Source organism: Aquila chrysaetos, chromosome Z, assembly GCF_900496995.4.
Source record: "Aquila chrysaetos chrysaetos chromosome Z, bAquChr1.4, whole genome shotgun sequence".
Taxonomy (NCBI): Eukaryota; Metazoa; Chordata; class Aves; order Accipitriformes; family Accipitridae; genus Aquila; species Aquila chrysaetos.
In genome coordinates, this window is record NC_044030.1 from 39,893,702 (window position 1) to 39,915,653 (window position 21,952).

At 35.9% G+C, this 21,952-nt stretch overlaps 1 protein-coding gene across 2 annotated transcripts in view; it reads left to right on the forward strand.

Moving 5' to 3' along the window:
• LOC115337150 (contactin-associated protein-like 4) overlaps positions 1-21,952 on the forward strand; it is a 255,543-nt gene that overhangs the window by 177,745 nt on the left and 55,846 nt on the right. For both annotated transcript variants that reach the window (XM_030005219.1, XM_030005220.1), the window contains exons 10-13: positions 4,664-4,835; positions 11,160-11,266; positions 13,932-14,051; positions 17,926-18,123. In XM_030005219.1, the coding sequence (XP_029861079.1) occupies positions 4,664-4,835; positions 11,160-11,266; positions 13,932-14,051; positions 17,926-18,123 (597 nt within the window). The remainder of the gene's footprint in view (positions 1-4,663; positions 4,836-11,159; positions 11,267-13,931; positions 14,052-17,925; positions 18,124-21,952) is intronic.

A 21,952-nucleotide genomic window follows, 5' to 3' on the forward strand; every position in this document is an offset into this window, starting at 1 on the left:
TGTATAAAAACCCCTAAATGAGTATGGACCAAGTCATTGTCCACAGATCAGTTCCCTCGAAACAACAGGTTGTAAATAGATGTCACGCTTACAAGCAGACTGTAAGTATAGGAACTGCTACATGAGCATCCATATGACTTTTCATATCTGGCATTTAGCCTTCTCTACTAAAGATACCCCTTGACCTAACTGATAATTAAAAGGGCAGAATATTGGCCTTGAGTAACCAGAAGACTTTTTTTCCCCCCCTTCTATGCTTCAGGTTCCCACATCTCTGATTCGGTGATTCACACTGTTGCAGGGTTGAAGGCACAGGTGAACAGATCAGGAGGGATATGAGCAGTTGCAAATAACTGTATATTCAATTAAGTTGTACAAGGACATTTCTATTTATCTTTTAGGGGGTGGAAGGAGCAAATTAATTCCAAGAACATTGAAATTACTAACTGCATACCCACCCCTTAGCTTCTCTGATTTCAGCTCTATAGCTGAAATCAGCGGCTAGTGCATGTCATACAAACTTGGGGAAAAGTAGTAGAAGGTTTCTGAGTTTAGAAAATAATTTATTAAAATTTTATGTCATATACCACTGTCAAAATGCAGACAATGCATTTTGACTTACTTTCTAAGTTCATATGAATATTTACTGTGTTTCTATATGCTGGTTGTTAAAACATGAACATCAGCCTTCCAGGAGAGGTGTCCTGGGGACATGGTGGTTAGTTTGCTTGTTTTAATGAATACAAAGTATGCAAGAAATGTGTATGCCTAGCTGGGAAAATGTGTAATAAACATGAAAATAATTTAGCGTTATGTCAGCACAATTTCTAGACACATTATCATCAAGGTTATACGACCTCTCTCAGTTCTTGAAATAATATCTCATTGCAACTATATGGGCAAAAAAGAGTTTTTTTAATATTGCAATAAGCATATAGGTTGAATCTCATTATTAAAGGATTTCTTCCTGTCTTTAATATCCAGCCCACAATTATAAGGAATCCCAATTTCATTAATATTAATGATGTTGCCTTTTCTCTGACAGTACTAGAAGACAACACCAAGAAAAAAATCTAAGAAACAATTTTGTAGAATAGAATAGCTAAGTGTAAAAGAAATAACCTTTTTCTGCCTTCTTCGGCTTTTTTTTTTTTTTTTTTTCATATGAACTCCACTGGAAGTATCTCATTCTCAAATGAGTGTCAGATTTTTCACCAGAAATGACAGAATTTATTTTACCATTTTATTGTAGAATGCTGTAAAGAATGTGGTTAGACCTGTAGTTGATTTGTGTAACTGTGTGTGGTGCTGAAAATTTACTGTGCTCCTATTTGGACTTTTGGAAGTCCATGGATTTGTTGTTCTTAAAGCAATATACCAAGTAGATAATAAACATTTTCCTTTAGAAAGGTAGTAACCGTTTTGAACAGTTTGTTTCCTCACCAGAGTAAAGGACACTGAGAATTTATTTACCTGTTTCATTTCAGTTTTAGTTCATTTTCTATTGTATCCTTCTTAAAAACATATCTATATTATTTATGTTGTTGTACACTCATTTGAATAGATTTACTAGTTTACGCTGTCACTTTGCTTCCTGTATGGTAAACCTCTGCACTGTCTTTACAGGACTTCAGAAAGTACCCATTAGTTCTGTGGAATAGAGAAGTGTCTTAAAAGTTACTGCTTCCTAACATCACGAAACAAGAAGGTCTTTGAATGTTGTGAACCAGAATGCAGGACTGTTTGACTAAGATCAAAGAATGGCCCTTGTGCATCATTCCAGAAGCAATATTACCCTTTGGAAGAAAGCCAAAGAAAAAAACATTTAGGCATATTTTGTCATGCAGTGTTCAGCTGCCACTGGAAAAAACTGCTCAATGGACATCGTTTAAATCAAATCAGGTTCAAAGCAATTTATTGATTTATTAACGATGTTTAATTAATTGGCAATCAGTGAACAAGGCATTTTAGGATCAGTAACACAATAGACAAACCACAGTATTAGATACTTACAGAATGTTATTCATAGGTTGGGTAGGACATCCAGACATTGTCTAGCCCAGCTCTCTGTTCTAAACAAGTCTGATTAGATCAGGATGTACAGGGTTGTAAACACTCAAACATTGAACAGCTCCAAGGATGGAATTCTCATAAATCCTCTGGGCAAACTGTTCTCATATTGACCACCCTCATGCTAAAAATACTTGTTGCTAATGTCTGATCAGAATTTGCCATTTTTCAGTTTTGTCCTTTGCCTCTTGTCCCATCGCTGTGCGCTGCTGGAAAAAGTCTGGCTCCATCTTCTCTGTATCATCTTACCAGATAACTTTATCTTCTCATTTTAAGACTGAACAGGCCCAGCTCTCTCAGCCTTTCTTCATACAGCCTGTGCATTCAGGTCCCTGGCCATCTTGGAGACCTCCGCTGGACTCACTCCAGGATGTCAATGTCTTTCCTGTACTGGGGAGTCCAGAACTACAGGACTCCAGATGTGGTCTCACAAGTGCCACAGAGAGGGAAGAACCACTTCCCCAGATCTGCTGGCTGTGCTTTTGGTAATACAGCCCAGAATGCCATTGGTCTTCTGTGCTGCAAGGGTACATTCCTGCCTCATGGTCCACCTGTTGGCCATCAGGAACCCAGGCCTTTCTCTATGGATCTAGACAGTTATCCTCCAGCTTGGATGCTTGCAGGTACTTGTTCCATCTCAGATTAAAGACTTAAACTTGTTCTTACTGAACTTCATGGTATCTGTCAGCTTATTTCTCCCGCCTGCCCAGGTACTTCTGTGTTGCAGCCTTGCCCTCCAACACTTCATCCCTGCCCCCAATTTGGTATCAGTCACAGGCTTGCTGAAAGTGCACTGTGTCCTGTTATCCAGGTCATTTATGAAGTCATTAAACAGCATGAAGTCATTAAACAGCATAGTTCTGAGTACTGATCTCTGAAGGAACCTCTATTCACTGACCATCAGCTGAACTTTACATCATCAGTTGTCCACTTATTCCACCCATATCTCATCAATCTGGTGATAGGGAGACTATAGAAAACTGTTAGGGCTTTTGCTAAAGTCAAGGTATGCAGCATACTGCTCTCCCTTTGTCCACAGTGCCCATCACCTCAGCAAAGAAAACAGATTTGTCAGGCACGATTTAGCCTTGAAGCTAAAGTTACCCAGTTACGTTCTTGTCCTTCACATGTTTAGAAATGGCTGCTAAGAGGATTTGCTCTGTGAACTTGCCAGGGACTGTGGTAAGGCTGACTGGTCTCGTTTCCTGTGCCTTCCTTCTTGCTTTTCTTGAAGATGGGTGTAACATCTGCCCTCTCCAGTCATCAAGAAGCTCACCAAATTGCTAAGCCCTTTTGAGGATTAAAATGATATGGCTTCACAATGACAATGGCAATTGTTGCAATGACATTGGCCAGCTCCTGCAGCACCCTCAGGTGCCCCTTGGACTCTCTTCCTTTATTGTGGGTACTGCTTCCCTTCTTCATACTCTGCTAGAACATGGCAAGCCTAAGGATTAGTTTTACCAGTGAAAACTGAAGAAAAAAGACCTTGCACAAATCAGTTCTTCCCAAGACCTTTGTCACTAGGTCCCGTGCCCTATGGAGTAGTGCACCCATAATCTCCTTGGACTTCCTTTTGCTACTCTTGTACCTATAGAAACCTTTTTGTTGCACTTCACCTTCCTTGATAGTTTTAACTCCACCTGAAGTCTGGATTTCCTAACTGCATTCCATGACATGCAGGTAATGTCTTTGTATTCCCCTCCAAATTGGATGTCCCTACTTCCACCTTTTGTGTACTTTCTTTCTGTGTTTGCATTCACTTAGGAGCTCCATGTTTATGTTTGGAGGCTTTGTGCCAGACTTGCTTAACTATTTTGATATCGCTATGGACTTTTGTTATGCTGCAAAGAGGTTTTTGTTGAAAAATATCCAACCCTTTTGCTCTCCAAGGTGATTTCCAATGGGATCCTTAAAACAGGTCATGAACAGACCATCATTGACTCTTCTGAAGTCCAGGGTTGTAATTCTGTTTTTTTTTCTTGCTCTCTTCTGTGGATCCTAAAGTCCACAGCCTCGTGTTTGCTGTAACCAAGACTGCCCTTGATCTTCTCATTTTCAACCATTTCTTCCTTGTCTACAAGTAACAGGTCCAACAGAGCATCTCTCCTAGTTGAGTCATTGACGACCTGCATCAAGAAATTGTCTTCAGTACTTTCCAGAATTTCTGGACAGCTTAAATTAAAATCACTGTACTTACTAACTAAGTTTTGTCTTATTTTACTTCAGTTGTGACTTAAAACTTGTCTAAATCATGTGCACCTTGTATTGTAACTTAACATTTTGTGACTAAGGTCAGTCAGTCAATCTGTTCACATCTTGATTCCATTCATTGCTTTGGAACTGCTGCTTGGGTTATCCTTTACCCAAATTTTTGATGATGCTTTTGCATATGCTTTAAAACCAGTAAGAATGCACAGAAGTATTTCTTTACAGTTGCACCACCATGCCTAATCAGAAGAACTTCTGGCTAAAGTCTTCTACCCACAAAGTTTACAACACCTGGAGATTATCAACATTCAGTCTACTTTTGGAATATATAAATTTTTCAATAAAATATTTTTTTCAGCTCCAGGTTTTATGCTTCTTTCAGGCTGCCCTAGCAGTGGAAACATTTCTGAATGTAATACTTCATTTGGTGGCTTTCAAGGATGCATGCGACTCATTTCCATTGGTAACAAAGCAGTGGATATGATCTCAGTTCAGCAAAATGTTTTTGGCAATTTCAGTGACCTTCAGATAGATTTATGTGGCATTATAGACAGGTAAGAAAATAATATTTACTCATTTATTTATTTATTTGAATGTTTTGTTTCCAATACTGACTTGATGACAAAGAACAGAATGCTTACAAAATGGCATGCTGCTTCTTTTGTAAGAATTCAAAAGTCTAGAATAAATGCAGTATACATAGCACAGCAATTAGATTTCCACGAACTGCGAATAAAATTAGAGTAACTGGGGTTAAAATTATTTGATGTTTCCAACAAATTTTAAATATCTTACTTTCTTTGCAAGTAAAGCTATAGATACCCACACCCTCCTGTGTTATGTAGTCCCATTCACCCTTTGAAATGTTATGTTCTTAGAAGTTATTGCTGCTTCCCATATTCTACCCATCCAGAAACACAGTAGATAGTATTCATCACAGTGAGTGAGCAATCTTTTTTAGGTTATGGTCAGAACTAATCTCATAAGTTGCAATAGATGGTATTAGCATCTATCTAAAAGAGAGTGACTGGTTGAAGTGGCTCCCTCTGCAGGGAGGAGAGACTGAATACCTTGCTTGAAACAGAAATGTTCAACAGAAGGACATTGCTGGAGTTCAGTATGGAGAAGGCAGAGGACGAGCCAAAAGGGGTGTTGCAGAATGGCAGAGACTGTTGGGAAGAGAGGGAGCAGACACACAGATAGACAATGGAAGGAAAGGTTTTCTGCTGTATACTCAGGACAATGCAATCATGGCATCTACGCAAAGTCTGTTTTAATCCAGAAATGGTGGCCTTGGTCCAAGCTGAAAGGCTGTGCTGAAATGACACAACAGGCAGGAGAAAGATGTGCTTCTAAACACTCCTCGCCCACCCCCTAAATTTCTAGTCCTCAAAATTTGCCTTTTGGTCTAAAAACTCTGGCCTTTGAATTATAAGGCTTTTAAAAATTGCTGTCTTTGGGGAAAACAGTGTAGGCAGATATCTGCTTCAAGACCATAGCCAATTTCAGGTTCAGCTACACAGACATATTTCTGTGACTTGCTTTCCATTCATAGAGACAACACAGTGTACATCTATCCAGGTTATTATTTTTAAGAAAGTCACAACATCTTGCAGATCAAAGACAAAAATAATACTAGCTCTTTACCTAATTGGTCATAACAGTTTACAGAGAGAAACCTCCAAAAGGAGGCTAAAAAATCTGCCTACAATGTGATCCTTTCAATTAGAATGTAATGTGTATTCTAACTAATCTTTCTACATCTATCATTTTTTAAGAACATATACAGTTGCATGTATTTCATTCTTTGTGCTAATTTATCCCTTACTGAGTTAATACTGATTTTGTAGTAGGCAGTAAGTGTGACAGACATATGACAGAACAGAGTTTGGCCTGAGTCAAAACTTTACCATATAACTTGTTAGGGATTTGTATTTGGGATGCAGCATACATTTATGTTTCTTTTTAGCTTTCTCACACCCTACTCCTTTCAACTCATTTTCTCACTTTTCAAACTTCTTTCACTATCTCCTTCCTCTCCTCTCTGATAGACCTCATGACACTTCCTTCCAGCTTTTAAAGCACTGTATCACTGTTGGTTTTTCAGCTCTGGAATTGAACTTCACTTCCACTACACTGCTTCCTTTTTTTTTTTTTTTTGCTTGTAGTAAAGAGACACTATCAGGAACAGAATCAGGTCAAAAGAACATAATGTGGCGACCTGCATATTCTTTAGTCAAACACATTAAAGGAGATCTAAGCAAGATTATCAGTGGAAAACATCACCAAATTGCCTCATAATATAATTGATGCCAATTTCTGTCTCTGATTTACCATGATTTTTCAATGTACATTGTAACTGAGGATCTCTCAAAATGCTCATCTCAGAGCTGTGGTTTAGGAACCATCTCCTCCTCCATGAACACAGAGGTGTGTTACCCAAATTTTTAAAGGAAGATGGTACATTTTTACATGTAGTGATTTCAGTTCCTTTCATCTTTTGAATGGCCATAGTGTGTAAGTGTGTTTTTTTAAAAAGAAGTTTATGTGTATAAATATGTATAAAGTCACTCTGTGAATCTCAGTATATAGAAATCCAGCATTATTTACAGTATTCCAAATATCATAACATTTGTCTCTTATTTAGTCCAAGTTCAGTTTATTCAGAACTGCACCCTACCCTTTGATAGCTTTTTTGTTGGTTTTAAGCACTGCATTAAAGAGGTTAGGTTTATATATAGCCCTTCCTCATATTTTTATCTTGCTGAGTTTTTATAGCGTATGAAGACAGTTACCATCTTTATTTTATGTCAATACCACTGCCATCTGGTTTTTTTTCAGTATGAACTTGTGCAAGCCACTTAAGCTTCCCAGCCACAGTCTTTTTCGAAGTGTTTTTATTACTTTCTGACACTGTATTAACCCTTTTTAAGTTTATGTTACTCTCATAGTTCATTAAAATTATGTGTGGTTTCCTATGACCAACGATACCAATGGGGAAAAAAAAAAAGTCTTTATGGAAGGTTTTTGTCTGTTTGGTTTGGTTTTCTCTAAAATTTGCTAATGCTAATTTGTTTCTTCTTCTATCTTGACAATTGCACCTTTCTTGCACTTCAAAACCAGGTTTGGTTTTCAGCTCTCAGCATGCTTACCATATGTCCTCCTAACTTATAAAATAGAAATTTAATCCACCCATTTTCATCAATTTCATTACACTCATTATCTTTTATTTCAAAACAAACTGGTTTTAAAAAGCCATTCTCGTCTTGTGCTAGCTTGCTCCAGGGACTGTTTCTTTCCAGTTTCCTCACACAGTCTCATTCCATTCGATATCTGCAGCTTATCATCTGGAACAAAATTTAGGTTTCTTTTTATCAAACTAATTCTACATCTCAGCATAAATCCCAGTTGATAAGATACATTCTTCTTTGCCAACATTAAAATTGCTTACATGTATTAACCAATTTCCAATAGGTAGCTTGTATCATCTTCTGCACCATTTTGTTTGAGAGAAAATATTTTCTTCCTACAATGATTTCCACATGTCTTTGGTTGCCCTAAGCTAAAGTAATCAGCATTTTTGCCACTGTGCTCCCGATGGTAGATATCCCCTCTACAGCTGAGGGCAAACAAACCACCTCTTTGTCCTGGAGTCTTTATGGGAGTCTTTGCATCTCCAATTCCAAATAGTGGAGCGTGACCCGAATTCTGGAGTTATTGATGGCTTTTGAAGTAGAAACAATGGACCACTAAATGTAATAGTTTTATACATTCAAAGTGCATGAACACAAATAAAAATTACCATTTGCATAGTGATCTGAATCTATATGCACTAGTAAATAAACTGAAAATAATTGAGTCCATTCTTTACCTCATGTATATATATAAACACATTTAACATACATAGTGTATTCTTTATCAGATTTACAATCCTTATTGACAGATGGTTGTTAATCATGCATTTATTCATTGGGATATAATTTATTAACCTGTTCTTTTTAAACAAAAAAATCCCTACCATTTGCCTATTTTCTGTTTTCTCAGTTCCATAAACTGAACAATTCCTTCTCTTATGCTTAAATTATTATGACTCTTTCCAATCATTGCTCTTCCCATGCTCCTTCATTTAGCCTTTTCTTTGTATAATATCTTTATTTTTTCCATTGCTCATGTACCTCTTGGCATGCAAATAATTCTCTTCATATATTTCTCCTTAATATCTTTTCTCTCAGCTCCTTTATCAATATATATTGGTTTAATAACTACTAATTATACATAAACCATTGACAAAATAACTTTAAAGGACACAGTGTCATTCTAAATGCCTTACAAAGTTAGCACATTTAGTCTCTGAGGAGAGAATACCAGATGAATCTATCATAATTACATCAAGTTCTACACAGAAACATATGATTGCCTACCAGGAGTTATTGCCTCTCTTGTCCTGGCAGCAGTGTGTTGTACAAAAAACAGAATAAATGGGTTTATATGTTAAAAAAAAAAAAAAAAAAAGCACTCACACAGGGATAGTTTTCAAATATTTTTCTCTTTCTTTTTTTTAAATTGAAGACTGAAGAAAGAAAAGTAATGACAATTGCAGCAATTAGTTATTCTTTTCAAGATATCCTTTAGCCATATTTTGGAACCATGATAAGCAGATAGTGTACAAAAAATGTATTTAGTAGATAATTGGCATATGAAATTCTTATTTTTTCCTTCTTTATCAAAAGCATACTCATGTTCTGGATCAGTGTTCTCCTTTGAATATTAGCTTATGATTAGTATTAGCCTGCTGCCTTGGTTTTAAATCGTGTATCATTTTCCAATGTCATACACTTAAAAGTGTATTATCAAGTAATATGTGGTAAATGCTTAATCAGCTGGGGTTTTTTCTGTTTTAAGCAGACATGGTGATGAATCCAAATATTACCTTTTACCGATGAAGCATTAGAAATACTTTTTCTAATATTAGAAATATTTTTGTTAGAAGATTAGTTTCCTCAGAGAAAGCACTGTTCTAAGTCTTGCTTTGGGTAGGGTCTCAGCATATAATGTAATTATAACTTCACTTTGATGTAGCTAGTGACTACTTTTTATTATACATTCTGAAACAGAGGGAAGATGTAAAATTTAATATTAAAAGATTTAAATTATATTCTATTTTCAATTCTAAAGTTCGTTCAAGTGTCATCAATTGCATCTAAGCTTTTCATCTTCTGAACAATATTAGGAGGATTAATTAATATGGGCAGGGAGTCAATACAAGTAAAGACCAAGTAAATCACTTACAATTTTGGGATAATGATGTCTTTATCAAAAAGGAACAAGAAAAACTATAAATTAAATACATGCAAGCAGAGCAGCTGTCAGAGGATGCACTGAAAGTCCTGAATGACAGTTATGTTAGAGGAGATGTATATTTATTATATCTGATAACTAGTCATACCTGTAGAAAGGAAAAATAAGCATTTATCCCAAGATTATTACTATGCACATTTATACAATTCCTTTGAATGAAGTATTTAATATCAAAGTAATTGTAAGCTCGGTGCCTAAAGTTCATTTTTATGTTCCAAGCCTGAGCTCATTGAGACATATAGCATCTACAGAATTGTCTTAGAAATAAATTCTGTAAGATAATAAATACAAGATCAGCTCTTTCACTGGCAAAACCATCACTTATTTCCTTGAAAATAGGTGACCTATATCACTTCACTTATTTTACCTATGCTTTCCTTGCTATTTTTTTTTTTTTCTTTCCTTCTCTGAAAACTTCTGCTTATCCTTGCTTAGAAACATGAAAGGAAGATAAAATTCTTTGAGAGTCAGGAGGAGTGAATGTACAAAGGCCCTGAATTATTCATAAGGCAGATGTGTGAATTGTTGGACTTTCTACAATCCTAATTTAATACCCTCCTAAGATTTCTTGAATGAATTAAAAGGTATTTTAAGATCCTGTGAATATTAGTGGGCCTGCTTTCTTTTTTCTGTGGTCAATGTCAACAATAAAGCCTTTTTTGTACTTTCTGAGCTGTATCACATACGCACGGATACACACATACACTCACTGCAATTAGAATGTTAACTAATTTCTAAGGTGAAAAGTTAGTAAATAATTGGTTAAAGCGTGCCACTCTATTTCAATGTATTTTCAGCTGTGTTTATGAAAAAGATAAATTTTCTTTTTTTCATCTCATGGAAAATTTTATACTTAGGTATAGTGATGCAGTCTTAACCATTAAGCAGTTACAGGCAAATTTTCTTTGCAGTCAACCATTTTAAATCCAGAAAAAAGACACCAAAATTCTTCAGCTCATATCACCAGAATGAAAACTGGTATTACTGGTAGTTACCTCTTGTGATGGAACTGATATACTGAATATTTTATTCTTTCTAGAATAGGAAGTAACCATGATTTCAGAATAAGAAATAGCTCTCAGGTACTATTTTTGGTCAGTTTTATTTGTTATGTGATTTTTTAAAAATTATTCTTCTATTATCTTTAGATGAATAGAAAGAAAACTCTTGTGATGCTGCTTTGCTGTGACACATCTTGTTGAAGAAATCCTATCAGTTGCAAAACTTACCAGTGAATTATCAGCATGTAAATCTTTCATTGGTTTATCAATCTGTATTGAACTGCAGATAGTTGAATGGTAATAAGTAACAATTATGCATCTTACACTTTATTTCTGTTCTCACAGGTTTATTGCATAATTAATATATTTATTATAGACAATAGGAAGAGTGGGGAAGATGAAGGGAAATCCTCTTAATTTTCTGCTTCTTTTCCACGATTTTGCATCCCTTGATAAATACAAGTGACAAGTAAATGAACATAAAAGGGAGTGAAAATGCTCTTTGTTTTTTCATTTTAGGTGTTTGCCTAATTACTGTGAACATGGTGGTGAGTGCTCACAGTCATGGAACAGCTTTTACTGCAACTGTGCCAATACTGGTTACAAGGGAGCTACTTGCCACTTTCGTAAGTCTAAGATGTTTTCCGACTATGATTTTATTTCTGATTTAATTTTTTTACCACAAAAATATATATTTTTACTGATCATTCATATTTGAAGGATTTTAAGTAATGTAAATATTAATAAGTTGGTTCAAGGAAAGGCTTTGAGAATTCCACATATTTAGCAGCAAAAACTCATTGAAAGTTCTAATGTTTATCTGCTTCTGTTTTCCATTTTTCATGATCTACATGAGATGGTCAGTAATATCCTCTTCTATCCATATAATTCCACTTTCTGAATCAGCAAATCATTTAGAAATGTATTTAATTCATCTTTATTCATCACAACAATTAATACTGATTTTTTTCTGAAAGAGTGGGACTACATTCATGTCCAAAGGTAATCATATGCCAAGCCCTAAACACGTGCTTATGTAGTTTGCTAAATCAGGGAATAGATTAGGAGAAATTAAAAAAAAAAAACTAATTGAAAGCAACTTAACTCATTTCACAGGAGATGCTCTACATATGTACTGCTTTAAGCATGTTCTGGGAAGCAGAATAAATCATTACTCTGGCCTTCATTATATGCTTCTAATAAGTAGAAATCTTTATGAAAATTTACAGATAATTTAAAAAATTCCACAGACTACCCTAATGATCAGATAAATAATTCTGTTCTTATAAATTGTCCTTATAAAATCTATACAGTCCTTGTTGGCAGATTTTATGAAAAGAATGTATGTTTACACACATGGGATTTTTTGAGAAATCACTGATTTTAAGAGACTGCCTATTAAATCTCACTCGTACAGAGTTAACAACAGTCATGACTTTTCCTGTAATGCCTTAATTGTAAAGAACACAGTGGCATAAAATACAATTTTAAGAAAATTTGTGTAGCAAAGAAAGGATGCCAATAGTACAGATGTTTTTGAATATCACAATGTATAATATGAAACTATGACAAGCCCAAAGTGAAGATGAAGGTGATTTGATTCATTATAGTTTGGAAAATCATATGTTGATGTCTGTGAGGACAGAGGGAGGCCAAGGTTTCCGAATGATTAGGACTCTGTGAGAAACGTAATAATATGTAAGAGTTATTGAATTCTTACTCATAGTCAAAAATACTTATAAAAGTCTTCCAGGATGTTTGTTTATGATTAATAAAATGCTGTAACTATGGATATAAAATGGAACACTCTTCGTACTTGATTTTAGTGATTTTAATAATGATTTCAAATCAAGAACCTAGGATAAATTTTGGCCATGTTATCACACTTCTGTGTAACTTTAAAAGAAAAAAATGCCCCTTCAATTCTCAAAGAAACATTCTTTTTGTTATAAACCTAGAAATAAGTTGCTAATCTTGAAACATTATTATACAAACTACCAAGTTCCTTAAAACAATTAATGAATAATTGAATCTCTTTTTTCATGTTCAAATTTAACTAAGACTATTTACTGTAAGGACCCACAAAATTCCATTTGAAAATTACATAAATTTTGCATTCTGAATACTTCATAGAGTAAGCAATCTGAATTAATTGTTTATCGTTTTGATAAGTGTTGCCATAAATGTCAGCAACCATCAGGCAAAAAATACAGAGATCACACTCTTTCAAAAACTAGCTTCTTTTTAAACAACAGCACCTCTTTTGGATTACTGTACTAGTACTTGATAGCTTTTTAAAAAAATTTAAATAAACTGAATTTATATAGATCAAAATCTTCCAGATTGTTCATAATTATTATGGAGTTATGGTTTTACTTGTATAGCACTCGTAACTTCTTTTTTTTTTTTCTGAATCTAATGGCTCTTTCTTTTTGGCAGAGTGTTTTCAAATTTTGATTATAGTTGATAGAGCACACAGTCCAATTTTGAAAAGAAAGACCAGAACAGTATGACTGCTTGATAGCAATATAATGGTTAAAGGAGAGGTTAGGTTCATGTGGTCTAGCTGTGGCATTATCATCAGTGGTTCCTGTCTGTTATAGTACAGAGGTGGACTCATACATCCCTTTTCTCAGGTTTTTGATCATAAAGAAGTCGTTACAGACTTTTCTTTAGGCCTTGACTGATATAAAGTATACATGACATTGGACCAAGGAGCTGTCACTTTGTCTTTGCGTATTTAGTTCTTCTACTGCTGTCTTTGACAAGTTATTTGCCCTTCTATTTAAAAATGGAGGAAAATAAGTGTGAAAGCCAAAAAATGTCAGGAAACAACCAGAACACCTAGGAACACTGCCTACCTTCTGTTGTATATAATAACAACAACAACAACCACAAAAATCTGATTTGGTTGAGGTATAGTGTTTGTTTCCTCAAAATCTGATTACCAGGGTTTAAGTAATACCCTTTGCATTCACATTTTTTGGCTTTTTTTACAACCATTTGCACACCCAAACATCCTGCTTTCCTCCTGAAGTTTCCAGATTTAAATATGGAAAAAAAATGCTTGAAAATGACCATTGTGATCTCCCAGATAAATAAAACCAAATATACTTTACAAACTCGAATGAAAGTGTAGTTTTGATTATGTGATTTCTTCTGTATTCTTTAGCAGTGAACACACACAACTTCTTTTCCCCATTGACAGGTTCCACGCACTTTTTTTTTAATTCCCTGAATAAAATGTAAAATTATGCCATTACATCTGTGATGGAATGTGCTCTTTTACAGCCATCTATGAGCAATCATGTGAAGCCTATAAGCACAGAGGGAACACTTCAGGCTTTTACAATATTGATTCAGATGGAAGTGGGCCCTTGAGACCGTTTCTTGTGTACTGTAATATGACAGGTGAGGTGATAAACTTTTTTAACTCACAGCTGAGTCTGTATGCATGCTCATTACATTGAAACATGAGTTATCAAGTAAGAAACCTCTGTAGCTCGCAAGTTTAATGTATACATGCTCAACAAAATGAAGGTGACTCCTTAACTCAGAATACCAGGCAAAGAATTAGGCAGAGAAATCAGAATAATAACGGGATTCTGGCTGTGAAGCTAACACTGCATTCCTCTTGTGCTTTGCATCAATGGGTCGTGTGTTTCATATGGAGACAACCTTATACTAGTTCATTTTGGGGAGCAACTTTGTTTTCACTGAAGTTACAGCCTCTTGAAGACATTTAAGGAAATGAGAAATAAGTTATGTTTTATGAGAAAATTACTGATTTTTCTTGGTAGCCTTCTGAAAAATTGTAATTCAAAACTGGCCTTTATTATGAGGAATATAGACATTAAGCTTCATTTTTCAAACTGCAAGTAGATCTTTTGGAGAATGCAAATGCAACCAGTGGGACTATTGCAGCCCCACTTCCAGGCACCCTGCCTCCTCTTGTGCACCCGGTTCTTTGAATCTGACCATTTATATTGCTAGAAGTTTTAGATATCAGAATTTGTTTTCAGTCTGCTTTTTAACAAACCAGTTGATGTTGTCGATGTATGCCTATTGGCATATGCCCTTTCAATGAAGCTTACATTTAAATGGCTTTTTGAAATTTATTATTGTTTTATTTGTGGCTGTTTCCTTTTCTTTTTACTTAGCCTCTACTTATTTGAATCTCATTCCAGCCAAAATGATGGAAACACTTTATTGTTTCATGTGACAAAAGTATATTTTTCCGCAGTTATAACTGCTTAAAAGATTCCATGAATAAGCTATAGTTGAATTTGTTTTAGGTATGTCCTAAGTGTTCAGAGATTGACTTAGAAACCTTAGCATAAGCTTTAGATGTTGATTTGTAAACAATTTGTAGGCACATCTATTTCTTGAGAAACTGACAGTTCTCTGCCTGCTAGTGGCATTGGCTGATTTTCACAGAGATCTAAAGAATACTTCTTATATGTGTTGAAATAATAGAATTCTCATCATTTAAATCAGTCTGTGGAATTTAACTAGTCTCGCCATGTCAGCTCCTGATTTTTAATTCTACAGTGAACTGTGCTAGCTCACGGTAGGCAAACTTCAGATTGGCACAGGCCCTTAAAAAGAAATATCCTAGTGTCCTACGAGACTGAAAGAGACCAAAGAATCATGGCAGAAAGATGACAATTTTTTTAAGTGGGCATAACCCTCCAAGGTACAGTGTAGTGTCTGATTTATCCTTGTGTGTCCATGAACAGCTGTTACTGTTTTCCTCAGTCACTCCTTATTCACCACATTAAGCAAACCTTATTGATCAGTTCTTCATCTCAAGATGCAGCCTGACAGGATGAAACTTCTATCTTTGTTTTGTTCCCAGTTTCCTCATGAATGGTATTCCCTTTTCCCACCAGAGGCAGGGAAGGCAGATGCCCGCATTTCTTACAGCACTGCCTTGTCTTTGACATTGATGGGGTTCTATTTTCAGGCAGCTGGGAGGGAGGTGCCTTTCCCTGGTTTTATTCTTGGAGGTCAGATTCAGAATGAAAAGAATGCGCACTGCCAGTTAAGATGACCAAATTTTGCAGTAACCTGTTTTTCTTTTTCTTTGTAAATTTGGGAGTGTGACAATGGGTCTGATAGCTGACCTGTTTGACTTTATTTATATGTTCAACTTATCTTTTAGATATATTTATGTCTGTGTGTATGTGCATGTACAAAAGGAAAGCCAAGTTTGCTGTATTTGCAGCCATCTGTTTTTTGACTCCACAAGCATGTACTTAATAAAATTTTATAATTTGACCAAAAACTGGTAAGCAATGATAAAAAGGTTGCATAAATAGATTCCTTTTTTAATATAATATTTTTTGAATAGCCATCTCACTTTGATATTTGCTTTAGGTTTTCTGATGAATACTTGTCCTTTAAGTGACCATGAGTTCTTTCCTCTCTATAAATATCTTATAATGGCCATTAAGATCCAAGAATATAGTGAACATGAATCTCAGCTTGAATTGACTGACCCAGACCAGCTTTAACTAGAAGCCTGCTCACCCCTACCTTGAAGTGGATTTTAGTCATGGGGGTCAGATTGTTACAGGCTTTGCAAGTGGAAGTTGAAACAGAATAAGCTCAGTGCTTCCCTATTGATAGGTCAGGGGGCTTGGCAAAAGTACAAAACAGCAGAATCACATGAGCTTTTATCAGCCACCAATACTTAGGGCAATTTATATTTTGAAGACCGTGGCGGGAATAATCTCTGTACTCCCAAGCAGAGTGTCTGATGTTACATTTCCTTGTGTGCAAACTATAGGAAGGAGTGTTCCTGTGCAACGGTGCCAGCCAGTTTCACCCTTCCAGTGTCTCAGTGTACAGGAAAATTATTTTTCCAGTCTCAAAGTAAATACATAGTACTTAGCCTATGGCCTCTAGTAGCTTTTAAAGTAATGCCTTTATCTAAGTATTGTAACATCAGTTTTCGTTCTTGATCTGTGTGGTTTTGCATTCTAGTAAGTTTTTTACAACTAAAAATGCTTTCCATAATTCCAGTAGGAAGTTAAGAGAAGACCTGTAATGAAAGAATGTTTGTGAAGTATCAATATAACTGAAAAGCTATTGAACTGCTTTGTTGCTTAGTGTAAACAACATGGGTCCAAGTTCGAGAAAGTCTGTTTCATAGCAGACTGCACATCTTAGCACATACCTTTTATAAATGTGCAATATATTGTTTATTATTCAACCATTTGAATTATTTATATATTTATATGCAAGTGTCTTCTGCTCTTTTATTACAAAAGCATTACTTCGGAACATATTTTTCTAGAAATAATGTTTGGAGTACTGAATATGATTCATAAAAAAACCCAAAAACTTGTAGACAAAGTTCAATTGCTTCTGAAGTAAATATTTTGGCACATGACCCCAGTTTACATGAATCATAAGGCCTGTCTACACAATGCAATGAAGTACGTAGCTGTTTTACCCAGCGGTATCCAAGCTAAAAGTCGACTTAAGAGCAGTATAGTTTTTTAGGGAAATGCAGCTCTCAGTTCTGAACTAGTACTTCATCACGCTACAGTACCGAGTCAAGTGGGCATACCATGGTATTTGCCATAAATTAATATTACATCAGGTGTTTGGATGCAACTTTATATTGAACTTTGGAAGCTGTGATTCTTAGTCCTTGACTAAATACAGGTTTTGAACTGTAGTTCAAACAATGACTACTATTTGATTTTAGATGGCTAGAATAACTCATCTTCATGTAATCTGAGTTTTATAGTAAATATAATATTTGCAAGCTACTTTTGGTTCTTTGTATAACAGAAAAAAGCGATAGGCCATTTTCTCACACAGAATAAATTAATTCAAATTATAGTGATATATATATAAATGTAGTTAGAATCTAGGATAGAATTTAGTGTTATTTTATAAACAATTTAAGCCTGGGAAAAGTAACAATAGTTAGTAATATTTCTTCCTATTCTTTAATTGCAATTTACAAAGTAAACTATATCTTATTTCAGAAACAATTATTTGGGTGTCATCATTTACTGTTTCCTTATTCAATAATCATAACAAGCTGAATACCTGTTACAGTCACAGTATGATAATCTACTTATAAACAGAAACAATTATTGTTTTCATTTTTGCTCAGTGATTTATGTCTCTGTTTCATATGCCTGAAAGCACTTTTTGTGATCAAAGAAGTCACCTTAAAGTTTGATTTCATCTTATGTTCTTTTTCCATTACCAACTTATGCAACTACTTCTCATTCTTTATTACTTTTCACCTGTGTTTTGAAAGATACAACATGGACAATTGTACAGCATAACAACACCAACCTAACCAGAGTCAAAAGTGCTAATCGAGAGAACCCACACACTGTGTTTTTCAAGTACTCTGCCAGCCTGGACCAGCTTCAGGCAACAATTAACCATGCAGAGCACTGTGAACAGGAGCTTGCTTACCACTGCAAAAAGTCAAGGCTTTTAGATAAGCCAGGTAAGTAAAGAAGACAAATCTTATTATGTTGCATAGTGCATTTTATTTTACTGGTTACTAAAGATATTTATTTCTATCAAGGTTATGGCATTTTGCTACTACAGAATTTGAACTACTTCAGATATCTAGTACTCAGATTCCTGTAAGTTGCCAAGAGATATTTGAACCAGACCAACACAAATGTCAGTTTATAATGATCTTTGTTCAGAGAATTAAGTGTTCTCTAAGTTAATTTCTCTCATAAATCTTTTAAATTAACAGAGATTATTATTAAAAGAGCTCCTGTTGGTCTGCCTTCCAGGGATTTTTAAATTTTAATGAAGGAATTACTGAGGAAATATATCTTTAAATGAATACAAATTAGTATATAGATATCAGTAGAAGTTTATCCATGAATGCTTTTGAACATTTGATGTGCATATTGTGAGTGCTTGACAAAAAGCATCGATAACTGTCCAATATAAGCATTCATAAAATAAAAGCAATAGTTAAAATGTGCATTATTGACAAAAGTGTAATTGTTTTGAGAGAAAAATGAATGGAGAGCCTCTGACATACTTAAAGAAAAATGAAATTATGTAGTCTACTTAAACCTTAACTCCCATTGACACAGAGCTGCTGTTAACAGAGTTTCCAATGAAAATCCATTCTAAGTACTCCAAATAACGTGGGAATAAAAAATCTCATTGTTTACTGTCTATTGAAAAACTAAGTGAAATTGTTTGACTTGTCCACCAGAAATTCTGAAACTGTTCAAATTGATTTCTTGACATTTTTCCTACTAAGTAGAGAGGAGGCCTCTGAGTGCAACAGTCTCTGGTTCTGTCTCTAAACTCTTTCCCTACATACTCTTTCTCCTTAATTATGTCATGGACATCACTGGTCGTCTTAGTCTAGAATTCACTTTTGGCAGAATTTCTGCTCAAAAATGTGTCTGCAGCATAAAAGATGAACCTACTGCTTAAGATGTCCCACCGAGACTCCCTTTTACCTATGGATTCCAAATTAAACTTATGGTTAGATGTTCAAAAGCCTGGTTTACACCAAGCAGAGGGTTTCAAGATTGTGCTCTCTAGGTATTTCATATCTTTTGGCTATTAACTGTCACATAGGATATGTGAAAAACAAAAAACCAACAATAAACCCCACCTTCTCAATTCACCAGTTTCAGCAGAGTGATCAAGCTGGAAACCATGAAAAACATTTAGATCAGAGAAAAGAGGGAAAGACCTAGACAAGCAGGACTTTCTACTTTTTTTTATTATTATTTTTGGTGATACAGTTGGATCAGAAATGTAGTTTTTTCTAGAAAGCTAAAAGAGTGCAATCAGTCAATTACACTAAGCCATCTAAAATTTAGACTTTTGAATGCTAGGTGTAAATAGGCATGGGAAAGTTATTTGTGAGTTCTACAGATTTTCGACAATCATTCTTTGTTTAAACACTATCACAGACGTACCAAATTCAATTTGCCATTCCTCTGAAAAATGGGCTTTAGTCTGTTCTGAAAGAGAGAGCTCTGAGGTAAGAGAAAGCTAGAATCTAGTGATGGACAGTCTTGGCTTCAGTGAGGCCTCTTAAAAAAAGCAACGCTGAGTTTTGTGATATAGGGATGGAATAACAACACTTACTAAAGAGAGTTAGGGTTCATGTTTCCCTCTCTGTTTGAAAGCAGCCAGAATCACATTTTTATAACTGTTTAGATGATGTATTAACTTTGCCTTATCTTTTCTAGCATTCTTAATTAAATCACTTCCTTGAAATAAAATTCAGATTTTTACGTTCCAGCATTTAGGTCTGTCCTTTTTTAGTTGAAAGGTCGTGATCATGGTGGATGACTTAATAATACTAGATCCTCTTTGGCCTATTCAGTCACAGTAACAGTGAAAATAGATAAAGTTCCTGGGAGAAGCAGCAGATGCCACTTTGTAGATGTAGATTGCACTGTGCATTTGAAGGGCTAGGTCTTACCTACAAGACAAAGGAAAAAAGTGGGGTTTTTTTTAAATATATGTGCTGGTACTTTTTTTCCATAGTGGAATTCAGTGATCAGTGAGCCTAGAAATAGTTATTGAAACTGAAATAGTTATTGTTTTCAGCATGTGAATCACATCAGCAGCAAACAGTATCAGTTTGCACAGCCTTAGAATCGCAGAATCACAAATCACTGAGTAGCCAAGTTTGGAAGGAACGTCTAGAGGTCATCTGGTCTGATGTTTCTGCTCAAGCAGGGCCACCTAAAGCCGGTTGCTCAGGACCATGTCCACATGGCTTTAAAATGTCTCCAAGGATGGAGACTCCACAACGTCTTTCGGCAACCTGTGCCAGTGCTCAGTCACCCTCACAGTGAAAAAGTGTTTCCTGATGTTCGGGAAGAATGTCCCATGTATCAGTTTGTGTCCACTGCCTCTTATCCTGTAACTGGGCAGCACTGGAAAGAGCCTTCTTTACACCCTCCTTTCAGGAATTTATATACATGGATGAGATCCCCACCCAAGTCTTCTCTTCTCCAGGTTGAACAGTCCCAGCTCTCTCAGTCTTCCCTCATGGGAGAGATCTCCAGTCCCTTAATCATCTTCATGGCCCTGTCCTGGACTCTCTAGTGCTGAGGAGAGGGGGAAGGATCACCTCCCTCAGCCTGCTGACAATGCTTTGCCTAATGCAGCCAGGATACCGCTGGCCTTCCCTGCAGCAAGGGCACATTGCTGGCTCATCTTCAGTTAGTGTCCACCGGGATGCCCAGGACATTTTCTGCAAAGCTGTTTCCCAGCTGGATGGCCCCCAGCATATACTGGTGCATGGTGTTATTCCTCCCCATGAATGGCATTCGTATCTCTGAACCGATCATGTAAATTGGTTAGATATTTTGAAAATCACACCATTAACATTATAGACATCATTAATCAGCCAAATTCCTTCAGAATTCTGCAAATGTACCTGCTGGTACTTCCCCTTATTGCTGCTCGAGGCACTACCTAGCACTGTTTTTTTGTTTTTTTTTTCTTTTACTCAAAATGGCAAAATTCAGTTTATTGTAGAGTAATCAGAGCCTATATAAATACCTGACTGGCTATATAAAAAGATAGTGTTTCAGCAAAAGCAATCAAAAGAGATACAGTAATCATTAGATTTCAGAGATATTTTTTGCTATTGTTTTCCTACTAGGTTTGCCATACATCTGTGTGAGACTGAATGGTAGAGTGAAGAGTAATGTTCTGCTTTTTATTTTGACTGTGATCAGGCCTCCAGCTTTTTATTTCCCTTAAAGTGGGAGCTTCTCAGTATTAGAAGTGGTGTGGCTCCATGAGATGCAGGGAATAGCGTTAATGAAATGGCCACTACCTTTTTTCTCTGTGGAGATTCTAGTTGACAGGCTCTCCCTCACCTATAGCTATTAAAATAGAGCTATGGCAATGACAGACCAAAGCATATAAGATCCCCCTGAACCTTCTGTTTTCCAGGCTAAGCAGTTCCTGCTCTCCCAGCCTTTCCTCATAGGAAAGACGCTTCTGTCCCTTAATCATCTCTGTGGCCCTTCATTGGACTCTCTCCAGAATTTCCATCTTTCTTTTGTAATGGGGAGCCCAGAACTGGACACAATTCTCCAGGAGTGGCCTCATCTGTGCTGAATGGAGGGGAAGGATCACCTCCCTCAACCTGCTGGCAACACCTCAACCTCCTAATGCAGCCCAGGATAACAGTTGTTTTCTTTGCAGCTATGGTGGGTTGACCCTGTCTGGATGCCAGGTGCCCACTAAAGCCACTCTATCACTCCTCCTCTTCAGCTGGACAGGGGAGATAAAATATAACAAAAGGTTCGTGGGTAGAG